At 39.1% G+C, this 21,946-nt stretch overlaps 2 protein-coding genes across 2 annotated transcripts in view; both read left to right on the top strand.

Annotated features, from left to right (window-relative positions):
• LOC132789082 (mucin-2) overlaps positions 1 to 21,946 on the top strand; it is a 126,633-nt gene that overhangs the window by 69,005 nt on the left and 35,682 nt on the right. The window contains exons 3-4 of the mRNA XM_060796851.1: positions 6,831 to 6,914; positions 21,723 to 21,901. The gene's annotated coding sequence lies outside the window, so the exon portion shown is untranslated. The remainder of the gene's footprint in view (positions 1 to 6,830; positions 6,915 to 21,722; positions 21,902 to 21,946) is intronic.
• LOC132790598 (uncharacterized) lies at positions 11,859 to 13,006 on the top strand. Its single transcript, XM_060799176.1, has one exon. The coding sequence runs from the start codon at positions 12,574 to 12,576 to the stop codon at positions 12,967 to 12,969; it is 396 nt and encodes a 131-aa protein (XP_060655159.1). The 5' UTR covers positions 11,859 to 12,573; the 3' UTR covers positions 12,970 to 13,006.

The following is a 21,946-nucleotide window of genomic DNA, read 5'->3' as shown; positions in this document are numbered from 1 at the left end:
ACGACGAAATGAGCAATGTCTGTGTGCAGCACAGCAGCTGCCAACTGATATAGATATAGAGGTAGAAATAGCGAAGAGCAGAGAGGTAGAGAAAGGGAAAGAGACAGTAGTAGACTGCGGCCTAGGCTTTAGTATTTGGTAGCGTAGAGTAGCGTAGAAAAATACAACGAGTAATTTTCCATTTTCTTGAATGCTTTCCGCTTTGCCGTTGTTCTTGTTGCTTTCGGTTTTTAATTACTTGGCCTGGCCAAGTCAAGTGGCCAAAAACCCTGACGTCCGTGTCGATGCTGCTGCACTACTCACTTCTGCGCGGTTGAAAGTTAAGCCTGTCGAAGCAGCTGCTTGTGAGGCAGACAGACCAAGGCAGAAGGCAGTCAAGCCATTTCTAAATCTGCCACCTTCTCCCGTCCATCTCTTCCTCCTCCTCCTACACACAACCTTTTTGCCGCAACACTTCTGCCACTCCATTAGCAACACCATCAGCATGACCATCAGCTAGCGCCTCGCATGTAATTGACGCCATCGTCGTCGACGTCGTTCTCTGTGAGAATTTTCTTTCCCTCTTTCCCATACGTCCGACTGAGTTCATGAACCTTGACTTGGCCAGCTTCAACACAGCGTTGGCCAGCATTAAATGTGGCCCGCAGCTCGTTAAAGTTTTTAGGATGCGCGCGTCTTTGTGTGAGTGATTTTAAGTGGCAGCCACTGGAAATCGGTAGCCAACAAAACATTTATGCTTACTTAAGTGGTCATAAACAATTTTGTATCCGTATCCCATGCGAGCATCATGCATGTGCTCGGGTTCGGACTCGGATTCTGATTCGGATTCGAGTTTAATGCCAATTCTCAGAGCTAAAAACTGACAATTAAACACAATTCATGTGATTCGTTGCTCTATTGTCTTGAGAACATTTTTCTTTTTGTTTTTATTTCTGAGCGATTCAGTTGTTGATGGCTCACTAAAATATTCTAAACATGAAAATGTCATTTGAAACAGAAGCGAAAGTAATTCAGTTGAAAATATAAAATTGAGCCATTTAAATAAATACTCTTCAAAACTTTAAATTTAAATATCAATGAAAATAATTAGAACTTAAATTCTGTGAATTAGTGTTTAGTAAAAGAAATTGAAAATATAATATTCCACTTTATTTAGAATTACTCCTAAAACCTTAAATTTTAATATCAATGAAAATAGTCAGAGCTTAAATTCTGTGAATAAGTTTTTAGTAAAAAAAATTAATTATTTTGCAATATGATACAAAACGTTTTTAGAAGTATTCTTATACTTTAAATATGAAGTAGTTTAGGTTAAAATTCAATGGAAAACATAAATTAAGAAGTTTTTTAGAAATGCTCTTAAAGTCTTTTAAAATAAATATTGATGAAAAGAATTGTTGACTAAATTCTGTGAATTGGCTTAAACAAAAGGAAAAAACAACAAAATTATCGCTATAAAAGTTAAACTAACAACGTTAAATATTTATAGTATTATATCTTAAAATTCTCTGTATTTCGAGTTAAAGAAAACAAAACTTTTCCTTGCCATCATACCAAAAATAAGAAAACAACTGTCATTAAAGCAAAAGTTTGTTGTATTGCAGCTTTACTGTGCTTGACTTTTAATGCAGTTTAACTTGTTTCATTTCGATTTCGACTTATTTTAATCTCTCTCTTTCCCCTCGAACGCCTTCTAAATACATTTCTATTTTCGATTTAATGGCATTGTTTTCGCCTCTGTATTTATTTTTATGAAAGTATTTTTGTTTTTCTCTCTTTTCGTTTTAATAATTTTGTGATTAATTTATATGGCAGTGTTTTTGTTTGTTGTTGCTGTTTGTTGTTAATTAACAACAACGCGACGCAAGCGCGCAAACACGTCAATTGCCTGATTGAGAAATTGAGCCATTCAACTTGAACTCGGCTATTAGGCAAACGAGATTTTTGCGTCAAGTTGTTGTGGTTTGCTTTTGCTGCTGCCCAGTCAACTGCCATAAGCCAAAGAGCTAACGCTGTTGCTCTAGCTGTTGCTTTTGGTTTTTGGCTGCAGTCTTGGCCATCACTCAATTAACAGTTGCAGGCAAAGCTTAGCGGCCAAAACGAAAGCAGAGGAGGAGGTAAGGCGAGGCGAGGCGGGTCGATGGTGGCACGAGGCAATGAACGACGCCACCGCCAACGTAATTGCTCTGGCGACGACGACGACGACGACGAAAACTTGCCCAAAAAGCAAAGCCAACTGACCGCTCGCTCCCGCATCTTTCTACAGCTTCTGCCTCTCTTCCCCTCTCTCTCTTTCAGCTCCTGCTGCTCACACACATAATTGCACAAAATGGCGGCGATTAGCGTTTAATCAATTTGCCAGCAGTCGATGTTGTTACTGTTGTTTTATATTCTTGCGCGCAATCGTAAACTGGCACAAGGTCTGGTTTATACTGCCGTTGCATGCCCGAATGTATCTGTCAGATACAGATACAAATAAGATGTATGGCAGCACAGTACGCATTCGTATCTGAATTCGAATTCACGTTATTTGGCCAAGACGCAAAGCGGATCAGTCGCCTTAATGAAAAATGCGTTGGCCGGCGGCGTCGGCTGGTTTTGAGTTTGACTTCGACTTGGACTCCGACTTCGACTTCGAGTTCGAGTTCATCAACTGCAAAACTCAACCTTGTCTCGCCAGCCAACCAAACATGTTTCCCTGCTCTCCCCGCGGCAAATCCCCGCATGAAAGTTGTTATCGCTGTCACATTTCGACAGGCCTTGGGACCTTGGGCTACTACTGTTAGTCACAGCCACTTACTAGCTGACTAACTAACTAACTAACTGACCAAGTGTGGCGACTAGATTGCGACTAGGACAGAAGCAACAGAAGCTGCTCCCGTCTATCGGTCAGTAGCCCGTTGCCTTGACGTCGAATCCTCCTCCTGCGTTTGTGGCCATTAAAAAATTGCGACATTTTTTATACACGATATTAAAAAGTACATGTGTGCGTTTGTGTGTGGGGATTTTTTATAGCATTCATTACTTTGAACATTTCATCTCGTTTTCTCTTTCGCTTGATGTTTGCTTTTAATTATCAAATCATCACATGATCATTACCAAACTGACAAAAACGATAATGTTGACGACAACGATGATGGCGATGATGATGATGATGTTCATCGGTTTGCTGCTGACGAAGCGAAGCTTTAAGCGTCGCTGCGAGCATTTCCCTTCTGGCCATTTGTTGTTGAAAGTAATTAATTTTTACAATTAATATTTTTTATGTTCATACCCGCAAAAATTAAATTTACACAGAATTTTCTATATATACCCTGTGTGTGCTGAGCTGTGAAAAGGGTATATTAAACTTTGGTAACAATTTGAGAATTGATTAAAGTAATTCAAACAGTCGAGAGTGTTTGATAGTCATCTCACCTGTCACATTGAGTTAATTTAATGGCAAATGCGAATTGCAATTACAATAAAAGGAATGTTGAGGGAATCAAATTATTAAAGTTGTTAAATTGCCGGAATTATTAGCATTATAATATTGTCTCCATTGTACTTTGTTTACTTCTCACTTTCATTCACGTTGACTATCACTTTGTACGATGTTTTCTTCATTTCCCCGTCATTTGATGACTTTGGAGTTTTCCGTGCAATTGGCCACAGTTTGTGTAACAAAATTTGGCATCCTCTCTGCAGCAAACAATCTCTGCCTTTGCTATGCGCGTAATCAAATTGCATCCCTTTTACCCGACTATCGATGACTTGCAGCAGCAGTCAGAGAGCAGAAAGCAGAGAGCTCTATAAATCAGACAAGCAAATGCTTCATTGTTATCGTCAAAGCACAAAAAAAGGTAGAAAAGAAAAACGAAATTCAGTTTTTAGCCTGAGACGTGGAGCCTTTCACCTTTCAAATTCAATTAACTGCAAAGCAAATGGCAAAGCCAATCACCCAAATTCGTAAAACGAATTGAAAAGCGTGGGATGCTGAGAGCTTGTTGTAGCCTGTTGTTGTCCCGATGTTGTTGTTGTTGTTGCTGTTGTTGTTGCTGCTGCTGCTACGCAAATATTTGCCATCAACATTTTTGTACGCTAATTTCCTTGGTAAATTTCGAGCTGACATCACGCGCGCAACGCATAAAGAGAGTGTGGTGGGCAGAGAGCAGAGCAGAGGTTCGATAGACATTTCAAAATAAAAAACCAAATTGTTGCAGTTGAGCTCACATACACACAAACACACACACACACATAGCAGCAACAGCGAGTGAAAAATTTCGTCACATATTTTTGCGTAAATTGCCGGAAAATCGCAAATCATTGAAGATAAACATCGAAGTCAAGAAATGAACAGAAGCCGCCAAGCGGAGATGGATGCTGAACCAAATATCGAACAATGTTAAGCAAACACACACACACACACAGAGTCACACACAGTCACACAAATTTGGCAAGTTGTGTTTCCGCTTGCGCAAGAAATGGAGGGCAAAAAGAATTGTCGAAGGGCGAAGGCTGAAAAAAAAAAAAACACAAGCTGCCAGATCAAACAGACTGAGCAGACAAACAGACAGACAGAGACAGACAAAAGCGTCTGGCGGTTGGCGGCGGCTCAGTTCTGCGGTGTTGCCGCCTGTTGTCGAAGTCAATGATGCCAATAAGCGTTGGCGCTGTCAAGGGTAGAGAGTGAGTGAGTGAACGAGAGGGGAAAAGTGGAGCAGCGAAAAACTGCATGAATCGAATGCAGTGCAAAACGTTTTCGTTACGCTTGAATTGAAACTGCCGTGGGGCATGAGGAGTGAGTGAATGGGGCATGCAACAGTAAGTGGCATATACACACACACACACACACACACACACACATATCCACCACAGACAGCAGACAGCAACAATCGTCGTCGTCGTCGTCGTGGCCGTCGTCATCCACATTTCCGCAATCTCAGCGTCACAATTCGCTGGCTTTTCAGTGCATCTCTTTTTGGCCAGGCCAAAATCGTTTTCTTTTTTTTTTTTTGTGTTTGTTCGTCGTGGCTTTTTGATGCCTGTCAGTGTTGTCAGCATGTGGCATCATCTATACTATATATCCATACTATAAAAGTTATCTTTGCCCTGCCAATAGAGCTCTCTTAAGTTTGCATACTTAAAATTGTCTAAAATCAGCAATTGCGCGCTTGCTGCGTGATTTTTCTGCAGATTTTCCTTTAGCGATTTACCAGACTTTTACTCTTTTGATTTGTTGCCTTTCGTTTACATTCTGCATTTTACTTTGCCTTTGCCTTTTCCTTTGCTTTTTTCTGTGCCTTTATATCTACCTAATCAAATTTGCAAATTATTTGGCAAGCTGCGGCGCTTTAGTTGCAGCTTCAGATTGGGTTTGGTTTTTGGTCTCGGTCGAAGGCGCAGATCGGATTTTAATTTGTATTTAGACGCAGCTGCTAAGCAAAAATCTTCAGCTGCCAGATGCCATCGTTGTTGTTGTTGTTGTTGTTGTTGTTGCTATTTTCCAGCTGACTTCACTTGAGTTGAGCTTCTAAGCAGCCGAAGCAACGGCTGAAGCGTCGTCGGCGGCTGCTTCTTTAGTTGTTGGCCATAAAATTGAATTTAGTTTGATTGCATTTGATTGTGGCTTATCAGATAGCGAGACATAACAACGATTTATGCTTCGTTAACTTTTTAGTCCGCACACACACACACACAGACACAAACAGAAACACTTTAGACAGCTGACAGTTGAAATGCTGAGGCATTTGCATAATGCGGCTCAGTTGAATTTAATTTTGTTTTAATTAAGTTTTTGCACAAACTTGCAGCAAATCTTGTGTGCAAGGGAAAATGCTCCTAAGTCGCATAAATCGTGGCGGCCTTGCTGAAGCCTTCAGTCTCAGGGTTTGGGCTTCAGCTGCAGCTTGGATGATGACTGTTAGTGCACAAGTAGGCGCAAGTCGACGCTTTTGGCCATTAGTGAGGCTGCGGTTAGAAAACTCTCACTTTGGGTGCCGTCTATTAATGATAATTCACACGTCTCAGCCTCAAGTGCTTTATGTGTGTGTGTGTGTGTGTGTGCGAGTGAAAATTATGCCGCGTTAATTGCAGCTGTTTTCAAGGTAAAGTCATTTGCCAGTTCCTTTGCCAGTCGAGGCGTAAAACTTTGCCGACCACTTTGCCACCTCAGTCAGAGCGAGAGAGTATTTTGTATCTTGTGAGTCTGGCCGTGACATGTAGTTGTTGTTGTTGTTGTTGCACAGATACAGATACAATCGAGATGTTGTTCAAGTCAAATAAACGAAGTCTTTTCGCACAGCTCGTTGAACAATTAAAACCTGTCAAAATTGTGCTTTCCTAGCGCCCATTGTATTTCCCCCATCATTTGATATATCAAATGCCTTTTGATTGTCGTCGCTCTTTTGCACAATTCAGCACCAATTTTAAAATCATTTTCACACACGAATGCATTTCGCAATTCGCATTTCACAACATTTCGGGCCCGGAAATGTTTTTGGCCCAAAAGAAGAAATTGCACCCGCAGTAGGCAGCCAAGCGATAATGAACGCTGCCGTTGGGCGTGAAATCAAGCAGCGTTTGTTTATCTATTTACAACACAACAACAAATTCAGAGAGTGAAAGAGAAATATGTATTTATTTATATTATAAAATAATTGTTTGCGTGTGCAGCCAAATTTCATGTAAAAGATTACAGATTCGCACCATAAACGTGGCTAATAATGGCAACTGAAAAAAAAAACAATCTTTTACTATCATAATAAATGCAACGCAAACGCAATGCAACGCATCGAATGCCAATGCAGCAAATACTGATGATATATCATTTCATTTTATATTTATTACAGTTAAACACCATCACTTACAACACATCTCGGAAACTGCAAATAACTACATCAAACCGAAACGCAGCTAGCCGAAAATCTCAAGGGGTAAGTAAAAATCGCCATAAGCTCACGTAGTGTTTCCCGTATGTTGCTCCATTGCTAGACGAACGTTTAAGTGCATTAACAGCTAATTATAGTACAGATATGATTATAGCAAAGCATGGCTAACAACAACTCTGCCCACACACAATGAGCAACAGCATTAGTTTAACACTTCATTAGCAGGTGTGTTCACTTCGACTAATGATACTTTCAGCTATTTGCAAGTAATCGCGAATTCGTTCACTTATCTAAAATTTGTTCATTACCTTAGTTAAGCAATGATTGCTGGGTTTCGAGTACATTTATCAAAAATCATAAAAGTCGATTGCAAATTTTGGCATTGTTTGGGAATTTAAGCGATTTATATCTTGCAATTAACTTGAATTTTCAACGGTTGGTAAATTTATATGTGCAAAAAATTACTACTACTATTAAAGCATATATTAAAGTATTAAAAACTTTATTTTTAAAAGACAGTACATTCAAATGGTATGTTTTAATATAAAATAACAAAATTCAAGCAACTCATTTTGACGAAATTAGAAATAATTATATTAATTTCATTTCTAAGTTGATTTTTTGATAACGGTTGATAAAGTCTAAAAGTTCATCGTATAAATGGATTTGTTGTTGAATTTTTAATACAATATATACATAAAATCTGCTTAGATCCCACCAAATACCACCCTCGGTATACTTTTTGTATTTTTGCGGCATTTTATTTGGTATAATTTAAGTATATTTTGCATAACTCACCTGGAAAACATTTCAAATCTCAATGAAGTGCAGTAGAGTTTGTCATGTTTGTCACGTTATGGTCAAAGTCAGAGATGAAGAGAAAGAAATTGTACTAACTATGATATGAATGATAATTAACGCTTAAAAACAAAGTTCTTTGTGGAGTGCGCTGGTTGACGAGGAGGGGGAAGAAGAGCGGTGAATGGTAAAGCGTCAAGCGCAGACCGCAAGGCCAATCAAAGCGTCATTGAAACGGAAACGGAAACTGCAAGTCAAATGGAAGTCGGCCACAGGAAATGAAGCGCACAAGTGGCCATCGTGCGCTTGGCAAAGAGGCCGCGATGCGACCGCAAATTAACGTCAAAGGCCGCGAATGTCTCTCTGTCTCTTTCTGGTTCTCTCAAAGATTTCTCATAGCGTGCCCCGAAATTCTGATGAATTATTAAATATGAGCAATGGTTAAAAAAAAACCGGCAAAGAAGTTTTGCTTGATGAAGCGACCAAGATGGTCGTCGTCGTCATGGTCGTTGTTATTGCAGCTGCATCATCGGGAGTCAGAGCAGCTTGTGGGCTGCTTGAATGAGCGCTCAAATGAACACCGCAATGAATGTGCACCGCATGACAAATACGTAAAGTTTCTTTTGAAATTAAGCAGCATTTGCTGCCAATTCTTAACTACATCAGCGACAAACTTTGTCCTCGTTGTCGTTGTCGTTGCTGTGTCTCGTTCTCAACGAGTTTTTCCTTCGTTCCTTCTCTGTGAGTGTGTTTTTTTTTTTTTGGCTTCACTTGCAGCGAGTTTTTCCCTCACAGCTTGCAGCTATACGAGTCCGTCTTTTACTTCTGCAGCTCTCTCAGCTCTCAGCTCTTAGCTCTGAGCCGAGGGCCAAGCCTGGCGCTTGCTCATTTCAAACTTTTGACACAGAAACTAATTTTGGCAAGCGAGTGCTACCAACCGAGCAGCCAAACCAGCCAGCCAGCCAGCCAGCAGCTACCAGCTCCAGGAGCCAAAACTTGTTGTATTCCTTTTTGTTGTCGAGGAAAGGGGAAAAGGGAATGATATGAGGTTTTGCCGGCTTCTCTGTGCATTTAGTGGCTTTTCATTCTTTTGCTGATTGCAATATTTCATTGCCTTTGCGGTTCGTGTGTTGCATACTTTCAAGCGTCGCTGAGGTTTGCCTTAATTAATTGCCTCCCTCGACTGCCTCCTGACTGCTGCCATCTTTGCCAAACTTCCAGTTCCATTACCATTCCCATTACGATTCTCAGTCTTCAAAAAACAAAATGGCGCCCCCTTTTTTTGTCGCCCGTTCAGCAGCTGCATTTTTCGCATGCAGCTTGCATTTTAATGTGCTTTGGCATCGAATGGCACTTTAATTGCCATTTGATTTGATTTACGCCCATCCATCCGCCATCCTCACACTCTCTCTTTCTCTGTCTCTTATCCCCCAATCAGAGTTTGCTCCCGATAGCAATTAACGCATCTCTCAGCTCTCAGCGCGGGGAAATCACTCTCGATTCTCAACTCTCGGATTCTCTCCAGGGCAGCAGCAGTGGCAACAACATTGTATCTCAGCTGTCAAATCAACTTGTCTCTCTGCATATCAAATTTCTTGATTTACGGCATTTTGATTATGCGATAAGTGTGTGTTGCCTGCCCTACGAGTATCGAGAGTTGCTGCTTTGTTCTGTTATGTTGTGGTCAGCAGTTCAGGGTCGTGATGGCTAATTGAAATTGACAGCTGAGCAAAGAGTTGGGCTTTTCAGTTGTCGTAAAGTTACTAAAGAGTATCATTAACTATGAAATACGAGCTGATCGGATTGCAAGCAAAACAAATCACTGAACTTTGAGTTTAGCAATAAATAACAATAAACAACAATCGAATGTTTACACTCTGGCAAATTTAATATTTTTGTTTTCCTCTTTTTCTCTTTTTTTTTGACTTAACTTTTTAAACTCTCGAAAAGATGCAATACAAATATCTAAGCTCAAAATGTTTTAATTTCATTCTGGCAATCTTCAAAGCAAACTGAAAATCTTCTTCATTGCAAATTAAGCCATTAAATGAGGCCAAATGGCAACAGCAAGGAATATACGTACTGCAAACGAATATGAATACGAATATGAGTATGAGTTGAATGTTGAATGTTTGCATTCATATTTCGCCCAGACAAGCTGATGCTGCTGCATTGGGTGGCATGCAGCCAGTTTTGTGCAGTTAACTGCCATCATTTCCCCTATCTCTCTTCCTCTGCTTCTCTCTATATCTTCTCGAACTTAAACGCAAACTGCATATGGCATATGGCGTGTGAGTGTGTTGAAAGCAATTAATGAAAATTTTATTGTGCTGTCGATGAGTTTTGTAAGTGAAAATTATTGGGAAATGCTGCAACGTAGGACGTTGACCAAAATGAGCAAAATTTCCACAAAATTGCAACAATAAATCTTGGCAATTGAATTGCGTATCATTCAAAGTCAATTAACTCGTAATAAAGAAAATAATTTACAAATAAAATGCAATACTTAATAATGTATTTTACAACAAAATATCTAGTGCAATTTATTTGTAAGCTTTGCTTCACTGTGGCAACTAGGAAGTGGAATGGGGAGAAAACAAGTAAGACAGCTGTAGTCGAATGTGCTCAACTGTGAGATACCTGTTGATAAAAACAACAGGGTATTATGCGGTATTATTTTTAAAGTACCTAAATTAATATACTAAAAAATACCAAAATGTACTAAAGACTGTGAGGTACATGTGGATAAAAACAACACGGTATTATGCGGTATTATTTTTAAGATACACTAAATTAATATACTAAAAATATTAAAATATACTAAAGACTATATTTGGTTGTTGATATAACAATCTGGCATAACTTATTGTCTCTGGTATATTTTGACAATAATATACTAAATTATTATACTGAATAAATATTAAAATATACTTAAGACTATATTTTATATATGATAAAGAAACATAGTCTTTAGTATATGTTAGTCAGTATATTAATTTAGTATATTACATTCAAAATATACCAAAGAAACATTAGAAGAACTTGATCTGTGTGCAAAAATAACAAATAAAGTCTAGGTTCATAGGGCACAAAATTATAATACCCTATTTGTAGCGGGTATAAAAATTAAATGCTACTCTACATGGCTAAATTTCCCTCATGCTCTTAATAATGCAAATGGAAAATTGCAATGAAAATGTGAGTGCGCATAAAGATGATGCACACAGACACAGAGAGAAGAGCGTGAGAAATGGAAATGCCAAGATTCCACTGACTGTGTGTTAACTGTGTGTGGATGGACAAGGCAAATGAAGCAATGGGCTAAAGAGCTGATTTCATTTCGTTTTCAATTCAAACTTACTTTGCCTTTTTTATTATTTGAATGCCGACTGTGCAGCAAGCAGCAGCATTTTGTTGCAATTGCTTTTGCTTTTCTTTCGCGCTAAAATTTCTGCAATTACCGACGCGACGAAGGCGTCAGAGAGTCAGAGTCAGAGTCGGACACAGCACCAGAGCAGCGGGAATTACATTTTCAATATTTTCAGACACAACTCCCTTTACTCCTTTACTTTTTCGTTCGCCTCCTGGCAACACAGCATCATCATTTTTTACTGTTTGCCCGGCGCGCCGTTTGTCCAGATTCTTGTGCTCTACATCTATAAATTTTTAACTACAAACTCTCTTGAATGCAATTACTTTTCAATTTTTTTTTATTCCATCTTGTTGTTGCAGTCTCAGTTACAGCTGTGTGTCGATGTGTGTGTGTGTGTGTGTGTAGTTGAACGCGAAAATAGCTTATTTCAACATTGAAGTTTGAAAAGTTGGCCATGCCGCGTCTCGTCTCGTTTCGTTTCGTTTCGTTAGATTTAAAAAGCAAAAGTTTGCCATAATTTTTGCTGCTAGAGGTCTATCACTTTCTTCTCTGCTCACTTTTGTGTGTGCGCACAAAAAAAAGTAGCTTGAACTTTGTTTTATTTGATCAAGAAATTGACATGATTGTTTATGCAGAAAAAATGCCAACGAAAAGTTGCTTTAAAATATTCGCGACACTTTTGCATTCATCTCTTTGTTCCTTGACAAGCCAGTTATAAAAGTTTATCTTCTGATTTCAAGCACTGAAAAAAACTGAAAACTAGCTGTGTCATATTCCACTGCTATAACAAAAAAAATCATAAATCTCGTACAAGGATTACAGAGCTAAGCATAAAAAGTCATATTTCTTTTTGATTATAGTACGTAAGAATTAAATTTACTGTCAATTTCATGGCCAAAAATAATATGACACTCGACTCTCGCTGGCGTCTCCTCGCTGCGCTGATCATTAATGAAAATCTTCGCGAAAATTGTGCAGCTGTTGCTGCTTGAGTAGCTCGTTAATCCGAGCTGTTTGTGTGTTACCCTTTGAGCCGTTTGATCCGCATGCAGCGGCTTGCAGCTTACAGCTTACAGCTGCTTGGGAAAATACTTGCATGATGATAGTTAATCTTTTTATAGACCAAACTGCTTTTCCTATACTTTTTTGCTGGCAGATTGCCCTTGAAAGGCGCCTCGTATTAGAGCTGGCCGGATTAGTGAACGGATTAAGAATGAACATGTTTGCAAAATACGAAAACTTTATGACGGCAAGCCAGATTAAGAATGAATTGTTTTTTATTGCGGCACAAGTCAAAACGCTAGACGCTCGAGACAGGTAGAGGTCGAAGGATTAGTGAAGGACTTTAGGTAGGCGCAGGTAGCCAGGTAAGTGGGTGGCGATTCGCATAAAAGGACTTGCCACAGACAGTTGCAGCATCAAACGCAAAGCAAACATCGAGGTGTCAACATCGAGCAACACTCTGCAGAAGAAGTTCTAAAACTTACAACTTAATCGAAAGCAATCACTACGAGAATCCATCGAAATCGCAACATGTCACGCTATCAGCAACTTGTTAACGAATCGAGCAGCAGCAGCAACCACTGCGCTGCCAACCAAGCACAGCCAAAGGAGCAACAGCAACCACAACAACAACAGCAGCAGCCACCAGCACCCAGTGTTGGCTATCATCTGTATTTGTATCGGGAGCAACTCGCTCGTCGCAAAGTGGAATACATTCGACTGTCGAAAGCCAAGTACTTCATTACCGAAACACTATTAGAGAAAACGGTTCGCAATCTGAAGGGTTGCAGCCTCGACGAGCTGAAGACTGTGAACAATCAAATTGTGTTCAAGCACAAGCTGCGCCATCAGATTACCAGACTGCGCAAGCTTCAATCTCTAGGAATTCGCAATGCCAGTCCAAACATGGAGAGCACCGAACTCTGAAGTAAAGCGATGACATATCTGTAAATAGAAGTCTTCATTTAAAATTTGTAAAATAATTTAGTTTAGTTTTAGTTAAATATTGTGATTAACATATATTGTGAATAAATAAATAATATCTTATAAATATTTGACTTTTTTTGTATTTATTATTTGGTTTTGAAAGATACATAAAACAATAAATAAATTATATGTATCTCTTACATATTTGATTTGTTTTCTGCTTCAATTGAACTGACAATATTGGGCATTTAATATTTCTAAAATAAACTTAGTTTTATGTACAAATTATGCTTAATAAATATTGTGAAAAAATCAGTAATATCTCATAAATATTTGGCTTTTTTGTATTTATTATTCAGTTTAGAAAAATGCATAAAACAATATAGATTAGTTAAGATTGTGCTTAATAAATAAATAATATCTCTTACATATTTGATTTGTTTTCTGCCTCAATTAAACTGACAACATTGGTTATGTTTGTGTGTGCCTCAGCAATACGCAGCAACAACCTCAAACTATTCAACCTCAACCTCAGTGTGGGCATTTGTGGCGGCGACTAATTGAGTTCTCTAACATTTTGACATGTGTCACATGAAAGTCGCAAAACTGTCAAGAAATGTCAAGTGAACTTCGCCTCGCCCTTCTCTCTCTCTCTCTCTCTCTCTCTCTCTCGCTCACTCTCTGCTTCGTGTGGCACTTAATTGATGCACAACATTTATGCGCATTGGTCGACTGTGTTTAAGTGTATGCACATTTATTGCTACCCAACTCGCTGTTTTGCCTGCTTGATGTCTGCAATTTGTTGGATGACTTTTGCAAAGGAAAATATCACCGTGTTGTAAAAATATATAACAACAATAAAGCGGCAAGCAAGCAAGACAAAAAAAGAGAAAGAGTGTGATAAAAATATGAAAAATTACTTGCCACATAGCCGCATAGTGGGCGTGGCGCATATGCTTGCCGTCGCGTTTAATTGCACATCATTTTCACAAAGTGCTTTACGCTTAACTTAACAACCAACATAATTATTTGCACTCCAACAATATTAATAAATACCTGACCCAGTCAACAACTATCGAGGGTTAAGGTGTACAACTAAGAGATACCCTGTAGACGAGTTTTAGTGACTTAAAGTTGGTGTTGAATTTAGAATTGTATTAGCTTTTAAAATGGAGAGAGGAATAAAATAAAAACAAATTTAAGAAAATATTTTGTCGAACAACTCCTGAACTCTCCCTTTTCATCATACATTTCTGTAATGATTACAGCTATAAAATACCCTGTATACTAGTTAAGTTTGGAGTTAAACTTGAAGTTACAATTCTCTAATAATATTTAAATAAAATATTTTACTCATAATACATTTCAGCTACCCCTTTCTTGTAGCACTTTGCTGTAATGGTTACGAGGTATGAAAATTATAAATAAATGTGGCATAATAAATAAATGTGTTGTGCACACACACACACACAGTTAAACACAAAACACATACGCGCATAATATGGGAACAGTAAGTCAATTTTATTATTGAAATTGCCAGCGACACAAAGTTCAAACAATAACTGGCTGACATACAAATGAGAGTGTGAGTGTGTGTGTGTAGTTGCATATTAATTGTTTCAACGCGCGCAAACACATACACACAGTCTCACACACTCGCAATTGTCGTTACATATGTTGGCAATTTGCAAAGCACTCAAAAGTATGCTATGAAAAATGTTGTTGCTGCTGCACACACAATTTTCCACACAATCAATTTTCTTGCTTGATAACTATGTATGTATGTGCGTGTGTGTGTGTGTGTATGTATAATTTCAAACAAAATTTATTTATTTATGCAGCCTGCATATTGCCCTCGGCTTAATCGCCCAAACTTCCTGCAAGTCCATTATGCTGCAAGTGTTGCTCTGCCTTTTTTTTGTTTGTGTTACAAAGAGCGAGAGCGAGGCAGACTTATTGCTTATATGGTTGATGTAACTTGGTTTGCAAGTTGCAAGTTTAAAGAGACATCTGCGCCCTAGCTTAAGAGTCGATTAGTGCGCTTCATTATGAACATCATTTTCATTATGTTTATTACAAGGCAGCCGCTTGCAATCTTCAACTCCAGCTTCAGCCTGAGCTTCAGCTTCCAACTCCACCCACTTGCTTATGCGCTCAGTTTCAAGTTAATGCAATAAATAAAATTTCAACTGCACCACCGGGCATGTTTAGCCGCATGAAAAGCGACAGTAAGCCGCTCTCCCTCTCTCTCCCCCTTCCTGCTCTTGGCCTGTATAAGAAGTTGCCTGTTTATCTTAGACGAGCTTCTGTTCCTGCTGCTGTTGCTGCTGCCTTTTGTTTGTGCTGCCTGTTTTGTTCTGGCCTCTGCTGTCCTGCTGCCTGGTTGTTTTCTTTCAAAAAACTTGTGACCCCCTCCGTCCTGTTTGGTTAGCGCAGTTGCTTAGGTTGGTTGCCTGGTTGCTTGGCCGACTGCTCTAATGAGTTTACAAAAAGTTTTGCTTTAACAAATGCGCCGGGCGTTCGTTCGTTCGTTGGTTGGGTCCAAGTTGTTGGCCAACTGCTGGCTGGCTAGCTGGCTGGCTGGCCCAGCATGTTATACAAATTGCAGCTTCTACACGTTTCTAGCAGAGTTCCTCCCTTTTGCACCCAGTTGAGACTAAAGCAAAACTGTCATCAACGTGTCTTGTGCTGTCTCTGCTGGGCTCAACGTGTGCCCAGTGTTTGTGCTAGCCCCCCTCGACTGTCATTTATTTGTTTAACCATCCTTGTTTCCCAGGTAAGTCTTAAACCCAGACTCAGTCTCAGTCTCAGTGTCTCCCTCGCTCAGTTACTGTAAGCGAAAGTTTTCACATTTATGTGCAGTCAGAATATGCATTTTAATTAGTTTAGTGCCAAGTTGCTGTTGCTGTGCCTTGCTTTGCCTTGCCTTAGACATGCTCTAATGCCGGGGCATGGCAGACTGTCGCAGACTCTGGTTAATTGCACAAATTTAATGGCCGATGTTGAAAGTAGTTGTTGCTGCATTTGTCACTGCACTTTAATGTGAGAATGTATGTGTGTGTGTGTGTGTGTGTGTGTGTGTGTGTGTGTGTGTGTGTGTGTGTGTGTGTGTGTGTGTGTGTGTGTGTGTGTGTGTGTGTGTGTGTGTGTGTGTGTGTGTGTGTGTGTGTGTGTGTGTGTGTGTGTTGGCAAAGTTTTGCATGCCTACGAGCAGCACCCGCAAAACTTGTTAACATTTCACAAAACAGCAAATTCAATTAGTCGGCATACACATTTCTCTCTTCCTCTCTCTGCATTTTAGTAAATCACTTAAAGTTGCTACTCTTGTTGCCGTTTTGTTTGCTCTAGTTTCTGCCCACTGTGATAAATCTATGTCACTTACTCGCAATTTACTTAACAATTTTCGGGCTTAGCGCATAAATTAATATGTCTAAACATAAATCTGTTAATTGTTTGCGTTTGCGCCAGGCTTGGCAGCTTAATGATGCAACACAAAAAACTCATTAGAAAATTCAATAAATTAATTTCAATACACTTACTCTATAAACTACATAGATAAAGTGTGAGCAGTGTTTTTGCTGCTCTTGCTCTCAACCCTGTCGTGTGTCAGTCGCTTTGCCACTTCATCTTCATCTGCAGCCAGTTGCTGCTGCAGCTCATCGTGTGTCCTTTGGCAGCAACCGCCAGCTATAGCAGCAGCAACAACTACTTGAACAGCTTCAATGTTGCACACGTCAGTGGCGGCACTTTAAGCAGCTGCTGCTGCTGCTGCTGCTGCTGCTGCTGCTGCTGCTGCTGCTGCTTCTGCTGCACATTTCACTTAACGTGTGCACATGGAATTATAGACGCAACGCGCTCCGCTTCTCTTCGCTCTTTTAGTATCCTTCTGCTGCTTATTTTTGTTGCCATATATCCCTTGCCAACTACTTAGTTACTTACTTAGCCTGAGCCCGTGCTTAGCTGCCTGCGAATTGGGCGCTCCAAAGCGGTGATTATGTCGTCTCTCTGCATCTCTCCTTCATTCACTCGTCTCTTTCACACACACACACTCTGGATCACTTGAGCAGCAATTTTTCTTGCTTGGCGCCAGTTGAATAAATTAAGATGTTTCGCTGGCAAGCAGCTAAATGAAATTGTTAATTTACAGAGATGCAGCAGCAGCAACGACCGCGACGACGGTGCGTATACTTGATGTGTCTTTAGTTACCTAAGCGTCAGCTAACATCCATAGCTTAGCCTTGATCTCGCACACGGTATTTCTTTTTGCCTCCCCTCCCTTCCCATCGTTGTGGTCTCTTGCTTGTTAGCTCATTAGTTTGCCTCCTGCTTTTTAAGCCGCTTATTTCATGAGACATGAGACACGAGGCTGCAACTGTAACCGCAACCACTTAGCCTTGGCTACACAGCATATGCCCTGATGTCTCTTTTTCTCTCTTCAGTCCAATCTCTAATTGCATTTTAAATGCTTCAACTTGTGATATATATATTTTGGGTGGGTTTGGGGACTCTTGGCTGTTAATTGACAAATGATACGTTGCATTCGTATTAAACTTTAACCGGCAGCTAATTAAGTGAAGCTGCGTTTGTTAACTACTTTTTTATACGATCATCAATCTGCAACCAACAGCAACAGCAGCAGCTACAAGCAACTAAAACTTTCAGAACTTCGGAACAGTGCGCAAAGAGTCACGTGGAAAATATATATTGAAAAATGCAGTTGTAGTTTTTCCAGCTGGGCGAAAACTTACTTGCATTTCTTGTTTTCTTTTTCGCGACTCAACTAAAGTCGCTTTGCTACTTCTTCTACTGCTGCCTTTGCCTAAACTGACGTAAATTTATAATGACAAATTGCATTTGGTGCAAAAGCAAGAAAGAATCGCCGGCCAAAAGGAAATGGCCAAGTTAGTTCGTCGCAAGTTTGGGGGATGAGTTTGCAGCCAATTGAGCGTGAAAAATTATGATGCGCCAACGCGGTAGAGTTGAGCAAAAAAACAACGGCTTAAACTTTGGGAGCAGAAGACAATCACAGCGCTTAATTATAGGCTGAGTGTCATTTGGGTTTTGCTTGAGAAGTTGCACTATCTCAGTGCATGAAGATGACAGGGTCAACAAAGGGGGAGGAGATGGAGTAGAAGAGTGCCTTAAATCCGCTTAAATGCAAATTTATACGTTATGCAAATAGGTTTCGCCGTTGCAAGCGATTACAGTTATAGGCAAGCAATTTAACAAGATTAAATACAATTAGTGTGCAACAAAAGCTCAACTCGAATACTTGACTGCAATTAGTCTAATTATACTACCATCTACATCAGTATTAAAATCACATCTCACATTACCCAAGAAGCTGACAACAGACGCTGCGATGAAGCTTAAGCACAACTACTTTAAATCAAACAATATTATTAAGGCAAGGAATTGCAGTAATGGAAATTAAATACAAATACAAAAGGGATATATTAATTAAAGCTTAGTTCGAATTTCCCCTTTTTGCCTTATTGAATAGAGCTCTGTTTTGTAAGATAAATTTATAAATACATAATTAAGTTATTTATAGTTGAACCATGTATTCGAATAGTACAAATAATATGTCTCAAAAAATATTATAAAGCAAGCATGAAAGTGCATTAATGGAACTGAAATACAAATAGTATAGGGAGCATTTAATTAAACTGCGGCTCAGATTACTTTTAGATTAGTTATTTTGAACTAGATTTTATGAGGCAAAATATATAATTTAATGATTAAATTTCCTATAGTAGAATATCTTTCAGAAAGTAATGTAATGTATTATTTTATCTGCTTCAATTCATTGAAATTATTATATTTCTTAAATTCACATAATCGTATCTTATCAGTTCAAATTCAATTATTAGTGTTAAAAGAATATATACATATATAATATATCTTCAGTCAAATTAAAATCTTCTTTTATTTGAGATGAATTCACACAATTGTATTCAAGCTGTTCAAATTAATTTGAGTTATTAATTTATATTAAACGTAATTTCATTCAAAATGTAGTCGAACATTTCTGTTTATTTAAAATGAGCTTGCTTATCCTGTTGCCATTCAATTTGTTGAATAAATGTCTCAGCTTGTGACACGTAGTCAACTCTTGGGGCAGACACTTACCTGTGCATTATTCAGTTAGCTCTGCATTTTTGCGTTGTAATATATATTTAGAACAGCGCCCCTTGGCAACCTAGGACAACCACAATCCCCTGACCAGTAAAAGATACCAGAGAGAGCTCTGCTTGCAACCACAATATAAGGCAGAGGCATGACCACAACATCAGCTTCAGCATCAAACAAAGTGGCTCAAATTTCACTCAAAACATTTTGTATGTCTCTTATTGTTGTTGTTGTTGCTGTTGTCGGCTGGGTCATGGCAACATTTTTTCGCAAATAGGGCGCCACGCGATAAAGCAAAAAATGACACGTTTTTAATTTTACTTCACACCTACACAACAGCCAAGAACAACTAGCAACAACTTGTGGCAACAACAAGGAGCCATAGCAGCCATGTAATCAAAACTGCAAGAGCAACAGTCACAACAGAGAAAGAGACAGATAGAAAGGCAGAGAGAAAGAGAGACAACTTGCAACTGGCAACAATGCCGTGGGTGCCAACTACGACAACAACGCAATGAAAGGCGAGCAAGAGAAAAATTAGATTTATCACGAGTGGTTGCCGGAAAAATTGTCAACATTTATCAACATTTTTCAACGCGCTGCGACGTGTTTGCCCAGCACATTGCAGGCACCTCAAGAAAAAGAACACCAAGCAATAGCAACAACCACAAGTAGAATAGTGTTTTGCAATAACTAAGCAAAAGTATGCCAACGCCTTGGACAGGACCCAAATGGCCCAAAGTCCCGGAGATGGAGTTGTGCAGTCGTCGAAAGACGGCGACACAAAAAAAAACAAAAGCAAAAAGAACAAGTCCAAGTTGGTGGTGGAAAGATGGGAAAAATGCAAGTCGAAGGCGGTTGCGTTCAGCGCACTTTGATTAATATCCGAGAGCCTCAAGAGCCCAAAACAACTGTGGGTGCAACAACAGTAATGCAACACAACTCAAATATAAGCTAGTTGCGCAGATTTTTGCTCTGACCACAGACAAAGACAGCAACTAAAACTACAGAGTGAGAGGGAGAAACAAGTCGCTTGATTGTGAAAAGTGGTCACGATGACAACAGAAATTCACTCGCGAAAATGAAAACAAAGTTGAGCAGTGGCGGTCAAAAGGAACGCGTGCAGCTGGGCAACAACAATCAACGTTCTTCCTCCCTTCCTCCTACATTACTGGTTGCCACAGCAGCCAAAAATAAACAAGAAAGCTACAATTGAGTGTGCTCGACTGTGAGGTACCCGCTACACAAAATAATCTGATATTATTCTTAGAATAGAACTAATTCATATACTGAAAAATATTACAAGACACGTGCTATATTTGGTATATCGATATACTATTCTATTCAAAATATATCAGAGTATTACGATAGTCTTCTTAAATTAATTAATATACCAAAAATCAAAAATATACCGAATGCTATATTTATAAATACTATTAAGTTGAAAAAGAACCAATCAGTATAAAATATACCAAAACCGTTAAGTATTATTCATAAAACACATTTATTATACTGAAAAATACTGAAATATAAAAAATACTGAATAATGTCATATTTGGTATATCGAAATAACATTATGGGATCCGATAGAACGTTTGCTGAAAGCACAAACTCATAATACCCTATAGTTAGCGGGTATAAAAATAAGTTTAACTGCGGGGCAGTTGAGTGTGGTTTATATTCTTTTGACTGGTTTATTTGATTTCGCATTTGAAGCGAAAGCAAGATACTAGTGGGGCACACTTTAGTCCACCGGAAGCAGGTCTTCTCTCATTCCGCAAGGGGCAGCTGGATAACGAAAATTGTAAAAAATTGCTTAGGATTTGTGTGGCGCTCTTCATGTCTATTAGGGGGCGCCAAATTGAGTTTTAACGTTGATTGGATTCAAGCCAGGCACGAGGCCAGGCTAAGCACAAGGCTGCAATTAATTTGCGCGAGTCTGTTCCAATAAACCAAAAAGCCAAAAACACAGCGAAAGGCATCCGAACGCATTACGAACAGACAGATCAACAAAGAGGATATTCAACTCAGTCTGAAAGTCAGCAGAAATTCTGATTAAGAATTAAAATGAAAGCGAGTCTGACTGAAAAAGCTAATTTACTAACCTTGTGTGCTATTGATGAATAGGTCAACTCACTTTAGAATTAGCTCAGAAAATGTAGTGGATAGTAAAGTTGAAGTAACTATTAACTAGAAAATATGACTCTGATTGAAGTTTTCAAATTCTCTAAAAAAATTCAAAATATTAATAATAAAAATCTGTTATTCATTCATTAAATTAGTAGCTAATATTGAAAGAAACTGTTTTAGAGAAAACCCCTTTTGTAATTGATAATAGAAAGCATTGTGTGAGCCATGCTAATCTGAGCTATTCATCAGCGCTAAGCAGCCAAGGGTCGTCTCATTAAATCACTCCAAAAACGGCAGCTGCTTCCCAGCAGACCCAGAGCAGAGATCCCTCAGCTCCCCTCCATTCAGCCACACTCTATGCTTATGCTGTGCTATGCCACACTTTCCACATATAATCGCATTTTCAACTTTTTCAATAATAAACTTTTCTAAACGGATTTCCCGCTGGACGTTGGCGCTTTAATAATTTTCTGTCACATTTTTTGTTGCAGACGGCAACAGCAGCAACAGTTGATGAGCAGGCGGCAACAAAGGAGCTGATCCGGAACAGGAACTTACCGTGCGATGCTATAGAAAAACTACATCAAAGCCTTTAATTCAAATTGGGGATTATGAGCGCAACAGCAATAAGCAACACAGAAGCAACAACATCAGCAACCACTACTGAAAGGTATGTGAGAGGCCATGAACTGTGAACTATTTTAATTTTCCAACA

The sequence above is a fragment of the Drosophila nasuta genome, chromosome 3, assembly GCF_023558535.2.
Source record: "Drosophila nasuta strain 15112-1781.00 chromosome 3, ASM2355853v1, whole genome shotgun sequence".
Lineage (NCBI taxonomy): Eukaryota > Metazoa > Arthropoda > Insecta > Diptera > Drosophilidae > Drosophila > Drosophila nasuta.
Note: the sequence above shows the minus strand (reverse complement) of the source record. Positions and strands in the feature narration are given on the sequence as shown.

What these genes read in the sequence shown, in the direction of transcription:
- LOC132790598 (XM_060799176.1), top strand. Translation starts at nt 12,574, where the DNA reads ATGTCACGCTATCAGCAACTTGTTAACGAATCGAGCAGCAGCAGCAAC.